Source organism: Erythrolamprus reginae, chromosome 9 (assembly GCF_031021105.1).
Source record: "Erythrolamprus reginae isolate rEryReg1 chromosome 9, rEryReg1.hap1, whole genome shotgun sequence".
Taxonomy (NCBI): domain Eukaryota; kingdom Metazoa; phylum Chordata; class Lepidosauria; order Squamata; family Dipsadidae; genus Erythrolamprus; species Erythrolamprus reginae.
This window is the reverse complement of record NC_091958.1, coordinates 37,931,264-37,949,119: the sequence shown is the minus strand read 5'-3', so window position 1 is coordinate 37,949,119 and position 17,856 is coordinate 37,931,264. Positions and strand designations below refer to the sequence as shown.

Here is a 17,856-nt window from a genome sequence, read left to right as displayed (position 1 = left end):
TCCGAGCCTGTTTTGTCCCCAGCCTTCTGCCCCCCTTCCCCCCCCCCCAGCCATTCGGTGCTGCCTTTCTCCCTGGCCCTTTCATGGAAGGGGCTCAAAAGCACTCTCGCCCTGGCCTTTGGAACGCAGGGGACACTTTCCTGTCAGCCAATCGGAGGATTCGTTCCTTTTCACCCCCTTCCAATCTGCCTGCGCATGTGTTTTTAGGAGAAGGAGCAACGGGAGTTTTATATTTTAATTTGATAACAAGCAAGGCAGAAATCGAAATAACAAATGAGTGCAGTTTCTCTGTCTTTTTTGAAAAAAATATCTACTGTACTGCTATTTTTTTCCTATTCTTGAAAGAAAAAATTCAGTGGAAATTACATGACAAACTTTATTTTTTTTAAATTTACTTTATGTTTCTTTTTATTTTGGTGCAAAGTACAGAAACAAAAAAATAATAATCTGCGAGTCTGCGGAGAGGGGCGGCATACAAATCCAATAAATAAATAAATAATCTCAAACTGAAATCCCAAATAGCTGTTCTGCTGAACACTTTCTGCAAAAGTTTTATCAGGAAATCAATAAAGAATTATATAAAAATATTTTTTTAAAAAAAGAAAGAATTATATAAGATTTCCATTCCAAGCTGAGAACCGATCAAACCTGACATTTCACTTCATTCCGGCATTCAAAAAGCCATGCTGGTACTTGGACCCAACAACTTCGTCCTGACCTTTTTTCCTACTCATCCTCTCTCACAAACACTTTTAGCTGCTGTCAATAGGAACAAGTGTCCATATTATTTTCTATAAGCTTTCACATTCAGTAGATGTTGCTGGACAGTTGAATTCTTCTGAACTTTACAAAGATCTCTTTAGCAAGATTTATTGAAAGGGGATGGAGCTGCAAGAATTCCATTCATTCAACAATTTCCCATTTTGAAACATATAGATATGGTTTTCTTTGACTCTTGCATACTATCTAAATGGAAATCAAATAAAAGTCACATCAACAATTTTCCCAATATCACAATGGTGTTATATATCATGTTTTTACATTTGTTCTGGCTGTGAGATGCTCCTTTGTGTTCAGGTCTGGTCTCAGAAGGATAATGTAGCACTTGGGGATGAAGATGCAACCTAGCAGACCAGCACTGGAGGTCAGGATGGAGAAGACCTGAACTGCCACCATGTATTTCCCTTTGGTGCTCAGGTAGGTGGGCACAAAAGTCACCCAGACACTGCAGAAGACCAGCATGCTGAAGGTGATCAGCTTGGCTTCGTTGAAGGCCCCAGGCAGATTCCTGGCCAGGAAAGCCACCGTGAAGCAGATGGCAGCCAGGAAGCCCATGTAGCTGAGGGTGACGTAGAACATGACAACAGCCCCTTCGTTGCATTGCAGGATGATCTCTCCATGCTGGGAGTGGAGGTCAGAATCAGGGAAGGGGGGAGAAACTCCCAGCCAGATGGAGCAGATGACAATTTGAACAGCAGAAGAAGAAAGGATGATGGAGTTGGCCAAGCTCTTCCCCAACCATCTCTTCACTCGGTTTCCTGGTTTTGTGGCCAGAAAAGCCAGTACTACCATTATGGTTTTGGCCAAGAGAGAAGAAACAGCAATTGAGAAGATGAGGCTGAAAACTGTTTGTCGGAGAAGACAGGTGGCTTTCTTTGGTTGGCCAATGAAGAGAGAAGAAGACAAGAAGCAAAGCACGAGGGAGACCAGGAGGATGTAAGAGAGGTCCCGGTTGTTGGCTTTGACAATGGGAGTTTCTCGGTATTTAATGAAGATGATTAAAACAAGATCTGTGATTAAGAACAACAGTAGGGCAAAAGAGACCAGAATGATGCCCAGAAATTCCTCATAAGACAGGAAGGTTATAACTTTGGGGATACATTGGACGCTGTGCTCATTAGGATATTGATCATCTGGACACTTGGTGCATTTTTTAATATCTAAAAATATAAAAAGCAATATTTTTATGGGTTTTTTTGACATTGCAAGAAATATCTTTTTTGGACAACACCTAATTCCAGGAACATTTTCCAAGAAGAATTTCTAAACAATTGCATTCAAAAAAGCTAAGAAGGGTATTTTTAAAAAATGTAGCTAGGTATATGAAGTTGAGGGAAGTCATAGGGTGTTAATTATTTTCTGTGTAATGTGTAGAATCTTCATAGGAACCTACATTGTTAGATGTTAATAATGAATCATATCATCTTTTTAGGCAAATATCCCGAGTCCTGCTCCATGGCAGTTAAAGGGACTTCGAGGATGCCTACAGTATCCTTTAACATCTGGAAGCAATATGGAATTAAGGAGAAACTTCCTAACAGTAAGAACTATTAACCAGTGGAACAGCCGGCCTCCAGATGTTTTGGGTTCTTCAATATTGTAGGTTTTTAAGAAGAAACAGGACAGTCACTTGTCCAAAATGGTATAGATTCATGATGGCAAACTGTAGCATGGGTGCCAGTGGTGGCATGCAGAGCCCTCACTGTGGGCACACGTGCAATTGTCAGCTGATATTCTGATTTCCAGTGTACATGTCTGTCTTTGCAGGCATTGGAGCACTGGGAAACAGCCTGAAAACGGCCTGAAAAATGGTCCAGAAAACAGCCAAAAGAGTCCGTTTTCAGGTCATTTTTCAGATGAAAAATGACCTGAAAAACAGTCAGAAAATGCCTGAAAAATGGCCAAAACAGGCATATGCACACTGGGCAGCTGGATTTCCAATGCTCCAGCATGTCTATCTGCATGTTCCGGTTTGGGCACTTGGTGCTAAAAAGGTTTGCCATCTCCAGTGTAGGTTCTGTTTGAGCAGGGGGCAGACTAGAAGACCTTCAACGTCTCTTCTAGCTGTATTTTGATTGATCGATTGATTGATATGACAGGCAGAACTATCTATTTTCTAACTAACTATTTCCCCCCCCCCAAAACTATCCACAACACCACATTATGGACCTTCTCAGTGATTCTCAAGGGGAGGCCAATATACAGTGAATTGCAAGGTCTTTCAGAAGCAGAACCTGAAATAATTCATCAAGTTCAAAGATCTCAGATGTTCCTAGAAAGGTAAACTTAGCAGCACTTTCCAAACTGAAAACTGTAAGAGGTATTTCCTCTGCTGTTAGTAAAGCTTGCCCAGTCTGCCACCCCCTCCTCCAATATCTTCCCACCCCTCATTCAAAGTCTTTTTGATTTACTTCCTTGTATATAAGAAATTATGTAGGTTAAAAATTAAAAAACAGGTTTGCTTCAATCTGCCTTTTAACTTGCACTTTCATGAAAAGGTTCTGGATGGATCCATTTCGACAAAGCCTCCCACTTTCCTCAGTGTCACCCACCTTCCTGAATGGAGAAGGTCCCCTCCGGACAAGGAACGCAGTCGTAGCAGCAAACTGGCTCTCCTTCTCGAGCCCTCTTGACAAATCCAGGATGACAACTTTCCACACATTTGGACTCAGGCAGGGACTGAGCAGAAAAAAGAGAATGTTTTAGGAAATACATTAGGACTCTCCATCTATAGAAAATGTAGGAAAAATCAAAGGAGACAATTTACTTCTGGTCTTCACTGAGGTTAATATGATATCTCTGACTAGTTCTGAATGTATGCAGGAGGTATAACAACTGGCAGATTCTTCATTTCATTCCTCCCTTTTGTTTTGGAATTTAACATTATCATAAAGTACTTTTCTATTTCATAAAGTCTGAAGGGATGAAATTGCAGATAAAAAAATTACCGTATTTTTCGCTCCATAAGACGCAGTTTTTTTCCTCCCAAAGTAGGATGAAAAATCAGCCCTGTCTTATGGAGCGAAGATGCAGGCAGGGAGGGGGGGGGAGGCGCTGGAGCAGAGGGGGGGCTAGCAGGGAGATAGGGTGCGCGTGCAACCGCCTGTGCGCCCCCAACATTTCCAGCCCCCCCGAACCCCCAACCTGGGTTCGGGGGGTGCTGGGAAGCCCCCCAGGCCGGCTGTGATCTTTTAAAACAGCCGCGCCGCTTCCCAGCTGACTCCTGAAGCGCGGAAGTTCGCCTTTGGCTTTTGGCTTCAGGAGTCAGCTGGGAAGCGGCGCGGCTGTTTTAAAAGGTCGCAGCCGGCCTGGGGGGCTTTCCAGCACCCCCCCGAACCCCCAACCTCACCTACAAAAAGATATTGACAAAATTGAACGGGTCCAAAGACGGGCTACAAGAATGGTGGAAGGTCTTAAGTATAAAACGTATCAGGCAAGACTTAATGAACTCAATCTGTATAGTCTGGAAGACAGAAGGAAAAGGGGGGACATGATCGAAACATTTAAATATGTCAAAGGGTTAAATAGGGTTCAGGAGGGAAGTGTTTTTAATAGGAAAGTGAACACAAGAACAAGGGGACATAATCTGAAGTTAGTTGGGGGAAAGATCAAGGGCAACATGAGAAAATATTATTTTACTGAAAGAGTAGTAGATCCTTGGAACAAACTTCCAGCAGACGTGGTCGGTAAATCCACAGTAACCGAATTTAAACATGCCTGGGATAAACATATATCCATTGTAATATAAAATACAGGAAATAGTATAAGGGCAGACTAGATGGACCATGAGGTCTTTTTCTGCCGTCAGTCTTCTATGTTTCTATGTTTCTATTGAAGACCTACAATTAGATGACACCAACTGGCATGGAAGGCCAACCATCCTGGAGACTCTAGGCTTTGCCCGCTTGAAACGGGACCTCAGTCTTTGGAAAACAGAGAAAGACAGAAAATTGTCTCCCACCTTATTAAGCAACTTTAGCCGTGAAAGAGCATCTGGTTTGATAGAAAATCTCTCTCTTTCAAAATATGCCAGAGCCACTTCCTTGATATCCTCCTTGGGGAGAACTAAGTAGCCGCCAATGCCCAGATCTGCTTTTATCTCTCCATTTTGGTCCAAGTACAGTTTTTGTTGTGAAATATTCCAATATTCATTCTTCTCCAGAAATGGATGAAACTAGAATGGGAACATCCAGGGATTTTAAATACATAAAATATTGTTTCTTATGCCACATTCAGTCTTTCTTCTACAATTTTCTAATCTCAAAATATGGTTAAATCATACTGCCATTATCTTCAAAAGTAAACAAAAAAGTTTGAGAAAAATTTGTCAATCATATACTGACAAAATATAGAGAAAATATAATTGACACAATTGGTCAATTATAGGGAATGTTCTAGAGCAGATTAGAAATAAAATGAATAGAGAGAGAAAAAAGATGATTCATAAACCCTTTAGAAACCTCAACAAGAAAGCATGGGTTTATCAAGAAGAAAGCTGTCAGGCTAATCATGTTTCCATGTCTCCTATCTTTTTCAAAATCAGCTGAAGTTGGCTAACAGTAATTCAAGTGCAACCGCAGTATAATGTCTGAAGGAGAATTCACCCGCTGCTTTGGTTCTTGCCATATATAAAGTACATCCACCCAATTGGTTGCTGAACAATTTTGGTAGCTTCCATATGTGTGGATAGATATGCACAAGTGTGGCAAAAAGCAAATCAGTTTGAATTCTCCTTCCGGCTGAAAATCCCAAATGACTAAAAGGAGGAGGCTGGTCTCCCCTCGCTTCCCTGGCTGCCCCCCTGCTGGCAGGCACTCACAGCTCTGCAAAGCCAGAAGCCTTTGGCTGGAACCAAAGGGGAAGGACCCATGTGGGCCCCTAGAGAGGAGAAGGGAGGGGCCTTGATTGACACCTTTTCTCAGCCTCTCATGACTTCTGTGCTCTGTGATGAGGAGTTATTTTGAAGGAAATCCTGTTTCTTTCATTCTTTTTTTAATGTCTGTTTTTAAAGAGCCTGAAGCTATTGTTGTATTGAAGTTAGGCAAGTGGCAAGAAAGGTTCCACTCTTTTTCCCTTTGGGGGAGTCTTGTTAAATAAATAGATTCCTTGGGGTGAGCAAGTACAGCTTAGGAAGGAGAAAGGCAAAAAAATTGGACTGTTAAACTGGCCACGCCCACCCAGTCACATGACCACCTAGCCACACCCATCCACTCACAAGCCCACCCACCTGGTTCAGCCCCCCAACCATCTGTGGGGCTGTGAATCTGCCCCCTGTTTAAAACATTTGAGGACCCCCGTTCTAGTATTCAACTGCGGGACAATATATGTGTATGAGGTTTTGTCTGTTTTTAAATGCACAATTAAAAAAAAGTTTCATCTACTTTTGTTTTGTCTTGTAATTTAATAAGCGGAATATCAAGTTTGTTTTCACACATGAATGGTGCACAAGTAAAAAGCAGTAGAAAAGAATCTGGTTTTTTAGCACCTAGGATTTGACTAATAATAGAGTCTCATATTGATGATGGAATAGAAGAAGAATAGAAGAAGAAGAATAGAAGAAAAATTAGGGACACCAAACTTGATATGCATGTTTGTGAAAATGACCTCAAAATGCAGTTAACTGGAAACAGAATTTGAGTCAGCAGGGAGATGTTCTTGGAAAGAAGGCAAATGCAGGCATAAGAATCTCAGGGAGTGGACCTTCTGGCTAGGGGAGACCCCAACTCAAGGAAAAGGTCCCCCTGAAGGCAACAAGCTTTAACTGGGATTCCTGCAGAGAGGAAGGGTTGGGCTAGATGGTCTCAGGGTCTCTTCCAAATTTATAAAGCTAAAATTCCACAACACTAATCCCAAACCTATACATACAGAATTTTATTTTTTTAAAGAATACACTGTTTAATATTGAAATGCCATGTTATCTAGTCTTTCACAGGGCTGCCTCCTATTGGTACGAGCACATTGGTAGCAGCCTGCTGGTGACGTCACCACACCTGGAACCGGTCCTTAGGGGCCGCCATTTCCCCCCCACTTTTTTCCCCAATATTTTTAATTTGGGGGGGATTTTTTATTTTTTTCTTCTTCTGAGCATGTGAAGAAATCAAGTTTTTAGCAGTACTTAAGCATCACCATTTTGTTTTGGGTGGGTTTTTAATATTTTTTTTATTTTTTCCTTCTGAGCATGTGTAGAAGCCGAGTTCCGGAGCTGTACATATGACTGCCAATTTTTTTTGGCTTTGTTTTTTTTTTTGGCCACACTCTGTAGGAGGAACCAAATGGGGCCTCTCTTAGTTTGACCTGGTGACACCTGATGAAGTGGACAAAGCCATTGGAGCTGTGAGTTCCTCCACCTGCTTATTGGAACTGTGTATCTCCTGGTTGGTTTCGGCTAGCAGGGATATGACACGGAGTAGGTCCAGAAGATTACCAATGCTTCATTGAGGGAAGCCTTCCCTGGACCCAGCCATATTTAACAACTATCATCCTGTCTCTAACCTTCCTTTTATGGGGAAGGTTGTTGAGAAGGTGGTGTCGCTCTAGCTCCAGCGGTCCTTGGAAGAAGCTGATTATCTAGGCCCTCAACAGTCAGGATTTAGACCCGGCTACAGCATGGAAACTGCTTTGTTCATGCTGATGGATGATCTCTGGTGGGCCCAGGACAGGGGTTTATCCTCTGTCCTGGTGCTCCTTGACCTCTCAGTAGCTTTTGATACCATCGACCATGGTATCCTTCTGTGCCGACTGGAGGGGTTGGGAGTGGGAGGCACCGTTCTACAGTGGTTCTCCTTCTACCTCTCTGGTTGGTCGCAGTCGGTGTTAGCAGAGGGTCAGAGGTTGACTCCTTGTTCCCTACCTTGTGGGGTACCGCAGGGGTCGGTCTTCTCCCTCCTGCTGTTTAATATCTACATGAAACTGCGGGGTGAGATCATCCAAGGACATGGGGTGAGTTACCACCAGTATGCTGATGACACTCAGGTATACTTCTCCACCCCATGTCCACTCAGTGAAGCAGTGGAAGTAATGTGCTGGTGCCTGGGGGCTGTTGGGTTCTGGATGGGTGCCAACAGGCTCAAGTTCAATCCAGACATGACGGAGTAGCTGTGGGTACTGCCTCCCAAGGACATGTCCATCTGTCCATCCATTTACCTGGGGGGATTGTTGACCCTCTCAGAGAGGGTCTGCAAGTTGGGCATCCTCCTTGATCCACAGCTGACTTTAGAACACCATCTTTCGGCTGTGGTGAGGGGTGAATTTGCCCAGGTTTGTCTGGTGTACCAGTTGGGGCCCTATTTGGACAGGGAGTCTTTGCTCATGGACATGGTCACATGCCCTTATCACCTCAAGGTTCGTCTACTGCAATGCTCTCTACATGAGGCTACCTTTGAAGAGTGTTTAGAAACTTCAAATCGCCCAAAATGCAGCCATGTTATGGGCCTTCCAAGGCATAGCCATATTTCACCATCACTCCGCGGACTGCACTGGCTGCCAATTAGTTTCTGGACACAATTCAAAGTGTTGGTTATGACCTACAAAGCCCTACATCGGGCCAGATTACCTCCGAGACCGCCTTCTGCTGCATGAATCTCAGTGCCTGGTCAGGTCCCACAGAGTTGGCCTTCTCCAGGTCCCATCAACTAAACAATGTCATCTGGCGGGATCCCAAGGGGAAGAGCCTTCTCTGTGGGGGGTCCGGCCCTCTGAAATCCCCCCCCGAGATTCACACTGCCCCTACCCTCCTTGCCTTCTGAAAAAGTTTAAAGACCTTTTTATGCCACCAGGCCTGGGGCTATTAGATCTTAGCCACTTGACCAACGAGTGTTTTAGTGTATTTATGGAGTGAATGGTGATGAATGTTTTTAAAATTATTTTGGAGTTTTTAAGTTGTTTTAGTCATATCAATTGGATCTTTTGAGATTTACAGTACACTGTTTTGTATTTTTGATATGTTGTGAGCTACCCTGAGTCCTCGCAGAGGGGCAGCATACAAATCCAATTAATTAATTAATAATAAACTGGTAGCAAACTAATTCACAATCCAACCCTGCTGCCAAAGTCACCTATGGCCCTTTTGGCTCCCAGGAAGATGTAGGGAGACTTCCTAGGCCCAAAATGGGTCACTGGGGGTGTGTTAGGCTAGTTGATCTGTTTGTATGGCAGTCTCCCCAATTTATCAACTCCTTACACATTCTGTTACAGTAGGAGAAAGAAAGGAAAGGGGAGGAAAGGGAGGGAGGGAGGAGGAGGGAGGAATGAAGGGATGAAGGACACTTGGGTGGGAGGGAAGGAGAGAGGGAAAAAGAAAGAGAGAAAGAGAGAGAGAGAGAGAGAGAGAGACAGAAATTAAAGAAAGAGAGAGAGAGAAAGAAAGAGACAGAAATGAAAGGAAGAAAGAGATGGAGGAAGAGAGGGAGGAAAAGAAAAGCAGGCAGACAGACAGGAAGGAAGGAAGAAACGAAGGAATGAAAGAATGAAGGAAGAAAGGAGGAGGAAAGTTGGGTGGGTGGGATGAAGGGAGGGAGGGCAGGAGAGAGGGGGGGAAAGAAAGAAAGAAAAAGAGAGGGGGGGAGAAAGAAAGAAAGAAAGAAAAAAAGAAAGAGAGGGAGGGAGGGAGGGAGGGACAGGGGAGGAAAAGAAAGGAAGGAACAAAGGAATGGAAGAAGGAACAAAGGAACGAAAGAATGGAAGAAGAAAGGAGGAAAAAGGTTGGGTGGGTGCGATGAAGGAAGGGAGGGAAGGAGGGAGGGGGGAGGGAAGGAAGGAAGGAGTAGATGAGAAAGAGAAAGAAAGGCTACCACATATTTTTCAGGGATTTACGTGCATTCAATGTTTATAGTCCCGAGTATATATATGAGTGTGTTTATTTTGTACACCAGGTTGCATAAATCCAGTTTAATATGCTATTCCATCCCATAATCAGCCACATCTGCCCTAACACTAATGACTGTTTTGAACGATATGCAGGTTGTATTCCACGAATGGCTATTTTATATGTGAAATTATGACCGAAATATTTCTGTACCTCTATTCGTTCTCACTGTTTCCTTGGTTTTAAGTGGCTTCTCTCTTTCTTCAGTTTCCATCCATTGCTTCTTGTTTTGCCTTCTGGTGCTTTGGAAAATACATTGCCCCCCCCTCTTTCTGGCAGCCCCTTAAGAGCCTGTTGCCTCTCACACTCTTGGGCAAAGCATGGGGGCCATTTCCTCCTTTCAGGGGTCAATGAAAGGACATCTCGAGTATGGAAAGTTGGAAAAAAGGTGAACAACATTGTTGCAGAATTGCAGATTCATTGAGGCTGAGTGTCACAAGGAAGGCCTAGGAGGGGAGGGGCCAGGCAAGGCAGCCCTTGACGTGAGTGACAATGAGTTGGCCACCCCCACCCGGTCACATGACCATCAAGCCACATCCACAAAATAAGTCACGCCCACAGAGTGGTAGTAAAAATATTAGGAACCCCCCCTTTGGAACCATTATTTCCTGAGTAATTAAATTGGGCAGATCTGTTGAGGTGGTTCCCCTCCTTCTCCTCTAGATTGCTTCTCCAAAGGATTCATGGATCCATATCAGGACCCCCTACCTGCCATGGCTGCAGCCTTGGAGACCCCAGCCTCTTTTCTTCCTCCTTCCTTCTCCTCCTCAGTCTGGAGGAATAGGCAGCATTCAAGGTCTGGGCCAGAGTCTTCGTGTGGCTGTAATAGTCATAGGAATTTCTGAACGCTCTTTTGTTCCTTTTCCTCTGGGTCTCCAGTGGGGCTTTCTGGGTGCATCTTCTGCGGCCTTTGACAGAAAAGACATTATTTGAAAGAGAACAGAGAAAATAAAAATCTTGAAACTTTTCTTCCACAAAGAATAGGCGTTGAAACACTTCATCTGTTGGCCTTTCTTTGGTCAGATAACCAAACATCAAAATGCTGTGGATGTATTTGAGAAGTCTGCGCTTGTCTATTTTATACCCTGCAAAATTTGTGAGGATCCAGACTTTCTTTTCAATGAGTCCAGGCATGTGCAGAAATGTTTCATGGAAAGGAAGAATTCTGTCCCAAAGGGACTCAAATTCCATGAACTGAACAAAGACATTGACTTGTCTCCACTTAGAGAGGGCATCCCTGAGGGAGGCTGTATGTTCAGTTATTGAGAATTGTTGTGATATCACCACACAAATTCCATTCCTGACAAGCACAGGGGTCATAGTCCTCATGAAATTCTCTCCCTTTTCTGTGTTGGAAGCAAAGAGGCCAATCAGGGTCCATCTGAAATGGAGGAGCAGTTGGACAATGGCTGGGTACTGGATCCCTTCTTTCTGGAGCATCTGGTGGAAAAAGGGGAATTTGGTTTTATCACTCAGAGCCTCTGAAGCAAGTCCATAACTGATCTGTAAAAGTAATGAAGAATGTTGTGTTATATTTGGGATCAGATCAAATCCAAAATATTCGATTTTAATAAATCCAAACTGCTTCTCATGAATGTATTAGAACAATTTGTAGTTAGACATTGTTTGAACAATGACAGAATATTAGCAATATTGTATAATAAAAATGGGAAATAATAAATTTAAAAACTATAAACAATGTGAATAATATTACTGTATCACCTCTACTATTTACCACAGTTAGATTAACACATTGAAATGCTGTCTGAAGAATTATATTCCAATAAAGGGCCTATTCAAATTTTTGAGGATTGGTGCATCTTTTTCTATTTCTGTATCCCAGATTCTTTCTAGAGGACTCTTTTTAACTTCTTCTCCAGTTATATAAGAAACAGGGAGAACTCAGTTACTAATACAATTTGTCAGTTGTATAATCCAAGATTTCTCTTTCATTTCAACTTTGTCTGTTTTCAGAATCTCTCTGTTTCCATAGATTAAATTTTATGCCGATATCCATATTTTCTGAATTTAGACAAAGCAGAAATTGGATTCCCCTGCCTTGTGACTGTCACCACTGGATTTCCGGATGCTGGGGGGGGGGGGGGGAGCTGCGCCTGAACCTGGAGCCCGCTTAGGAGCCACCACCTGCTCAGAGGAGGAGAAGCTGCACTGCCACTGCAGCCACCGCTGCAGTAGGAGCCGTGCCAGGTTTCAAAGTATGCAAAAGTTTCCGCACCTCCTCTGTGACCAGGAGGCTCGGTAGGGAAGGAGGCCATGTTCAGGCGCAGGAGTCTGAGCCCCCGAGCCAGCCTCGCGCCCCTGGCGTCCCGCCTCTGCCCCCCACCAGCCCGATTCACCCCTCTCTCTGGCTTTCTCCTCCTTCTCCTCCCACCTTGGGGCACGGCTCCTCCCGCAGCCCTGGCTGCAGCGGCGGTGGTGGCTGCGGCTTCTCCTCTTCCTCCGGCCATTAGTGAGGATACTGGCGGGCAGCTTCAAGCGGTCTTCTCACAGCCCTTTCACTGACAGTGCTCCCAGCAAAGGGGCTGCGAGAGGGGTGGGGCAGGCGTTTCCGAAGCACTCGGCTAAAGAGCTCCCAGCGAAGGGGCTGTGAGAGGGTTTTCTCCAAGTGCTTTGGGAACGCCTGCCCTACCCCTCTCGCAGCCCCTTCACTGGGAGCGCTTTTATCCAGGGATGTCAGTGAAGGGGCTGCAGGAAAGGTGGGGCAGGCATTCCCTAAGCGCTCAGAGAAAACCCTCTCACAGCCACTTTGCTGGGAGCGCTTTCGCCGAGCCATCCCCTTCGCAGCTGCTCCAGCCCCGCCCTCCCAAAGGTGAATTCCATCCCTCTGGCAGGACAAGAGGATAGTGGTGGGGGCGGCGGTTTCCCTTTGAGAAGCAGCAGCAGTGCCGGCAATGTCACATCCACTCCCCACCACCGCTAACTCCCCCCAAATAAGGATCCGAATGCCAGCAGTAATGGGCAAAAGGGGTGAGTTTTGGGCTTGCACACATTATTCGCTTTTCCATTGATTCCTATGGGAAACATTGTTTCATCTTATGAACTTTTCACTTATGAACCTCATCCTGGAACCAATTAAGTTCATAAGACGAGGTATTACTGTACAACTGTAAGGGCAGCAGCTGGAGTCCTTTTACACACACCAAAATGCTCCTCAGAAGCTGTGATTGGGTTGGTTCTGCTAGTGATTTCTCTCTGAAGCCCCAAACATCAGATGGATGTAAGAACATGGGGGAAACCTTGGCCTCTCATGCTTTGATAATTGGGGTTGAGGAAGCTGGAGAGCTATGAGGTTTCCATTTAAGCACTACTTTCACTCCTGCCCTTTCTCTCACTGAGCTCCTTTGATGATGAGGGTCCCAGATTCAGTCTCAGAGAAAACAACCCCAGGTAAGTAAAGGTATTACATGCGCTATTGGCTGACCATCTGTGGCTACCACGTCAATTCCCAAAGACTGTAACTTTTGAACTTAATTGACTAATTATCAGATAATTATTATGACAAAAGACTCCAAGTCTTGTTTACAGGTTATACAATCCAAAGTGTAATTGTTTCAGAATTGTAATTGTTGTAACAGGCTGAGCTCCATTTTGAGGGCAATCCATTTTCTCCATCATATTTCTCTGTTTATTGAGTCAAAGGCTGCACTAACATCTAGAAAGCCTGCAAACCTTGTTTTATTTCACTGATGTAGATTAGATATTTCAAGACCAAGTTGAGCCAATTTATGATTATTAATTTATGGATTATTTCTTATAAAATCGATATAGCTTTTAACTCTAACTAAAAAATTCTGGTTCTTCTGCAAGGAATGCATTTTTCTCAAGTTTAACTAAAAGGATCATGGCACAAATTTTAGCTACAATATCTGCTAGTCCTTTTGGTCTATAATTGTTAGAGTCCTTTTTACTCCACATTTTAGATAGATAAAATGCTACTATTGTCAACTTCAATCCAAGTGGATAGAGTGAGTCTTACTTATATGTGAAAATGAAGATGCCAATAGAGGCCCCAACAACTAGGGATATTTTTGATGAATTAAATAGTTGGTAGAATGCCTTCTCCAGGGACTGTATTGCTTGCATTTCAGGCCTTTTATGATTAATCTCAACATGAACATAATGGGGTAAAATATTGAGATTTTTGCTAATATGGAGAAAAGCAGCTCTTGAATTCCATGGAGAACATGATTGCATCTATTGCTCACCCACCACCACCCACCACTCACTTTTACAAGATGGAGAAAACACACACAGACCTGAGGGACTTTGTAGGTGCCTCCTATTGTTGACATCTGGATGGAGATGTCCCTTTCAGCTGCATCAAGAAGAGCCAGAAGGTTGTCCTTCTTTCCACAGCCGTAGTTGGGGACATTGGCTTCTCCGTTTGAGAGAATGTCCAGCAAGGCATCTGAAGTGCGCAAAGTGCTAAAGTAGTTGTCATGAATATTATAGCCAAGTGTGAGGTTGTGCAGGAACTGGGAATTCTTGTTGATCAGTTGAATATTGAAAATTAATAGTAAGCAAAAGGAAAAACTATAAATATCCCTATTGTAAAAAAATGTTATTATAATCAACAGCAAGAACAAAAAATGTTATTGTAATCAACAGCAACAACCACAAGCCTATTGAGCCTTAAGCCAATATTGAACCAAAAGCAATGATCAGTTACACAAATATGGAAATCGGCTGCGGTACAGCAACTAGAACTGATTCCACCATTATTTCAAATAAAATTCATTATTCAAGTGATGAATTTAGGACTGAACAAAGTAGAAAATAATCTGCAGCCCTTTCAGCTTATTCTTTGACCCCTTTTTGAGTCTCTTTCACAAAATCAGACAAAAGAGAGAATCCATGGAAATTAAAATCATTCAGGAAATTACTCATTTTTCCCAATATAGGAATAAAAGGAGGGAAAAGCAGTAAAGAAAGAGTGCAACTCCATCACCCTGAATGACTTACCAATCATGGAAAACTAACTGAAGAGAAGGAGGCACATTGAAAAGCAACTTTGTAGGCGATATTCCATGTCCAGTGAAGACTATACCAATGAGATGGTCTCCTGGGCTGTAAAAGCTCGGTGGTTGTTTTCCATCCTGGTGCTTCAAACTCAGCTGGCATTTCCTTCTCAATTTCCCAGAGACTGAATGGAACAAAAGCAGCATCAGAAGGAGAAGTAGGAGGTCCATAATTCATAGAGTGACTCAATCAATCTCCTTCCTGATCCTAAAGAAGAATTAGAAGAATTCAGAGGATTCTCACAAAATGGAATATGATGCAGTTCCTTTCCTGATTGAAACACAGCTTCACCTGGAAAGGAGACATACATGCAAGGGCACAGACTCTGCCTGTCCCCAAACTCCATATCTCTGCCCAAAGTCTCCCCTGGAGGATTCAGCCAAAGAGCAGAGCTGAAACTTTGATCAGGCACAAAGATGGAATTAAATTGGTCATCTAGAATTGAGAGGTTTGGGGGCTCCATGCTTGAAACTGACCCCGGAGGGAATACACGGCAACTGTGGTTGAAGAAACAAATAAATCTGAGATTTGTTGGCATGAAGGCAAAATCCCAGGGGCCAGTTAATACCAGAGCATCTCACAGATCTGAAATAGCTGACTACTGAGTTAAAGCCAACATGTATTTAACTTTATGTTGAAAGTTAAAGCTCAAAGGATCCACACAAAAGGGCTGATGCAACATTAGTGAAAAACTAATTGCTAGAATTTTCTCTTTCTCACATACACACAGAGAGACACACATAAACAGACATACACTCCTCTCCGAGTCTTTTAAAACCTGCTTTTCGTTCTGTGTGCTTATATCAATAAAGAGTTTGATTTATTCATAAAATAAAGGGTTTTTGAGTCAGGGGTTTCACTCCGAGGGCTGTGGACAGAACACCAAGGAGGAAGGGAAAGATGAATATTTTAACCCTGGTGTCAGCGAACCAAATAGCATATGAGAAATAAATCACATTCCACTCCTGTGCTATCACACAAGGCTCAATTTATTAACATAGCCATGTTGGATTCATGGCTGTCATTCCAACACTGAATTTCTCTTCAGTTCCCCATCCAGGTTAAGGTTCATCTGACATCCCCATGCCCACAAGTGCAATTATGTGGACCAATCCGATGCAGGGATTCCCTAGCTTCTTCATTTATTCAGTTGACCTTGGACTCTGGGTAAAGGAATGTGTGGTGGTATCAATCTCTCTCTCTCACCCCTCCTGTTTTCCTATCGCTGCTAACTGTGGCAGGCCAAAACCTCTAACTTCACGTAATGGCTTTGGGCCTGACAGGTGGCCCCCCTTCCTCAAAGACCCATCTCCTAGAACGATAGAATAAAACATAGGGGTTAGTACCACTTCCAAACCATTCTACCTCCCCCCCAGGACACTTTGGCTTATTTGGGTAATTCTCATGGAACTGCTTGACTAACCTATCAGCACTGACATCCCGACTCTTTATCCAGGTAGCCTCCGACAGACGGTACCCCTTCCAGTGAATTAGGTACTGTAGATTATCCCAGAAAATGCGGGACTCCATTTTTTTTTTTCATTTCATAGTAGGGTTCCCCCGAATCACTACAGAGGAAGGGAGCAGCTGTGCATGTGGCCTAATGTTGGACCCTATCACCAGCTTAAGCAGGCTGCAGTGAAATACAGGGTGGATCCTCCCTAGGATTCTAGGCAACGCAAGCTACACCATGACCGGGTTGATTACTTTCACTATTGGGAAAGGGCCCAGGAATTTAGGAGCTAGCTTTTTGCTAGGCAGCCTTAACCAAATGTATTTGGTACACAGGAAAACTTTATCTCCCACTCGAAAAGTTGGGGAGATCGGTGTTTATCTGCTGTTTCTTGTAGGCTTGCACTGCCTCTGCCAGCACTTTCTTGGGGTCCTCCCATCCTCTCTTCAGCTTCTCCATCCACTCCGCCAACGTGATGGACGAAGGAGGTTCTGTAGGTAGTTCCGGCATGGGAATGAAATCTTGACCACTGGTAACCTGGAAAGGAGTTTGTCCATGCTGCTGTGTACAGAGTTGTTGTATGCTATTTCTGCGAAAGGCAGCAATTCAGCCCAATTTTCTGCTGGTAACTCACATAACATCTGAGGTATTGTTCCACTAGGGCGTTAGCTCTTTCTGCTGCTCCATTTGTGGAAGGGTGGAACACAGAACTAAGTCCTTGGGTGGAACCAATAGTGTGGACAAATTCTCTTCGGAATCTGGCAGTAAGTTGGACCCCCCAATCTGATATGATTCCATGGCGGACTCCATGCAACCTATAAATGTGTTTTAGGAATACCTTAGCCAGATGTCTGGCTGTGGGTAGCCCCGAACAAGCAAAGAAATGGGCTTGTTTGGAGAATAAATCAATGGCAGTCCAAATAAAAGTGTTGCCCTTGCTCTTGGGGAGTTCCACTATGAAATCCATCGCTATTTCTTCCCAGGGCCTAGTAGGGCTGGCTACTTGCTGCAGCAATCTGGGAGGTTTTCCGGACCTATGCTTCCTGGTGGCACAAGTGGCACAACTTTTCACATAATCGTTGACTTCCACTCTCATTCTGGGCCACCAGAACTGGCTCCGCGCCAGGTGCAATGTTTTCAGGAACCCGAAGTGGCCCCCTAGTCTGGAGTCATGACTCCATTGGAGAATCTCTAATCGCAGACTGGCAGGCACATATAGTTTGGTTCCCTTCCAAGCCAACTCTTTCGTCAGTGTTGGGATTTCTTTATGGTTGTTGAACTACGGATGAGTGGGCAAAGCTGACTTCAATTTGTTCTCCCATTCCCCCTTTCCTGGTGGAAACTGTCTCCTGGTTTGGTCTCAGGGGAGGACAGATGCAGCTTTCTCCTTACTTTCAGGATGTGGGGAAAGACATGGGATGATTGGATGTACTTCTTCCTCTCTCTTGCAATTGTACTGTGGTTTTCGTGACAGAGCGTCAGCAATGAGATTCCTAGCTGGGATATGTTTCAGTGTAAAATTGAAAGGTCTGAAGTATTGGGCCATACTTGCTTAGGAGAAAGCCTCCAAGGGGTCTTTAATGCTTCAAGGTTTTTATGGTCAGTCCACACTTCGAAAGGAATTGCTCCGCATTCTAGAAAATGCCTCCATGTCCCCAGTGCTACACATACAGCAAATGCTTCCTTCTCCCAAATGGCCCATCTCCTCTTGGTGGGGGTT

At 43.9% G+C, this 17,856-nt stretch overlaps 1 protein-coding gene across 1 annotated transcript; it reads right to left on the bottom strand.

Annotated features, from left to right (window-relative positions):
* Positions 1 to 952: 952 nt before the first annotated feature.
* Positions 953 to 13,956, bottom strand: LOC139172093 (vomeronasal type-2 receptor 26-like). The gene is made up of 5 exons (XM_070760835.1): positions 13,921 to 13,956; positions 10,352 to 11,146; positions 4,742 to 4,954; positions 3,333 to 3,459; positions 953 to 1,940 (listed from the first exon to the last, which is right to left on the bottom strand). Exons 1-5 carry the CDS (start codon positions 13,954 to 13,956, stop codon positions 1,030 to 1,032), a joined length of 2,082 nt encoding a protein of 693 aa, XP_070616936.1. The 3' UTR covers positions 953 to 1,029.
* Between the last annotated feature and the right edge of the window lie 3,900 nt (positions 13,957 to 17,856).

Excerpts from the sequence above, each read along its gene's own strand:
- LOC139172093 (XM_070760835.1), bottom strand. The coding sequence starts at position 13,956 with ATGTCAACAATAGGAGGCACCTACAAAGTCCCTCAG. Across the intron at positions 11,147-13,920 it reads GCACCTACAAAGTCCCTCAG|ATCAGTTATGGACTTGCTTC; the intron begins GTCTGTGTGTGT and ends TTACTTTTACAG. Across the intron at positions 3,460-4,741 it reads GGCTAAAGTTGCTTAATAAG|TCCCTGCCTGAGTCCAAATG; the intron begins GTGGGAGACAAT and ends TTTTCTGCTCAG.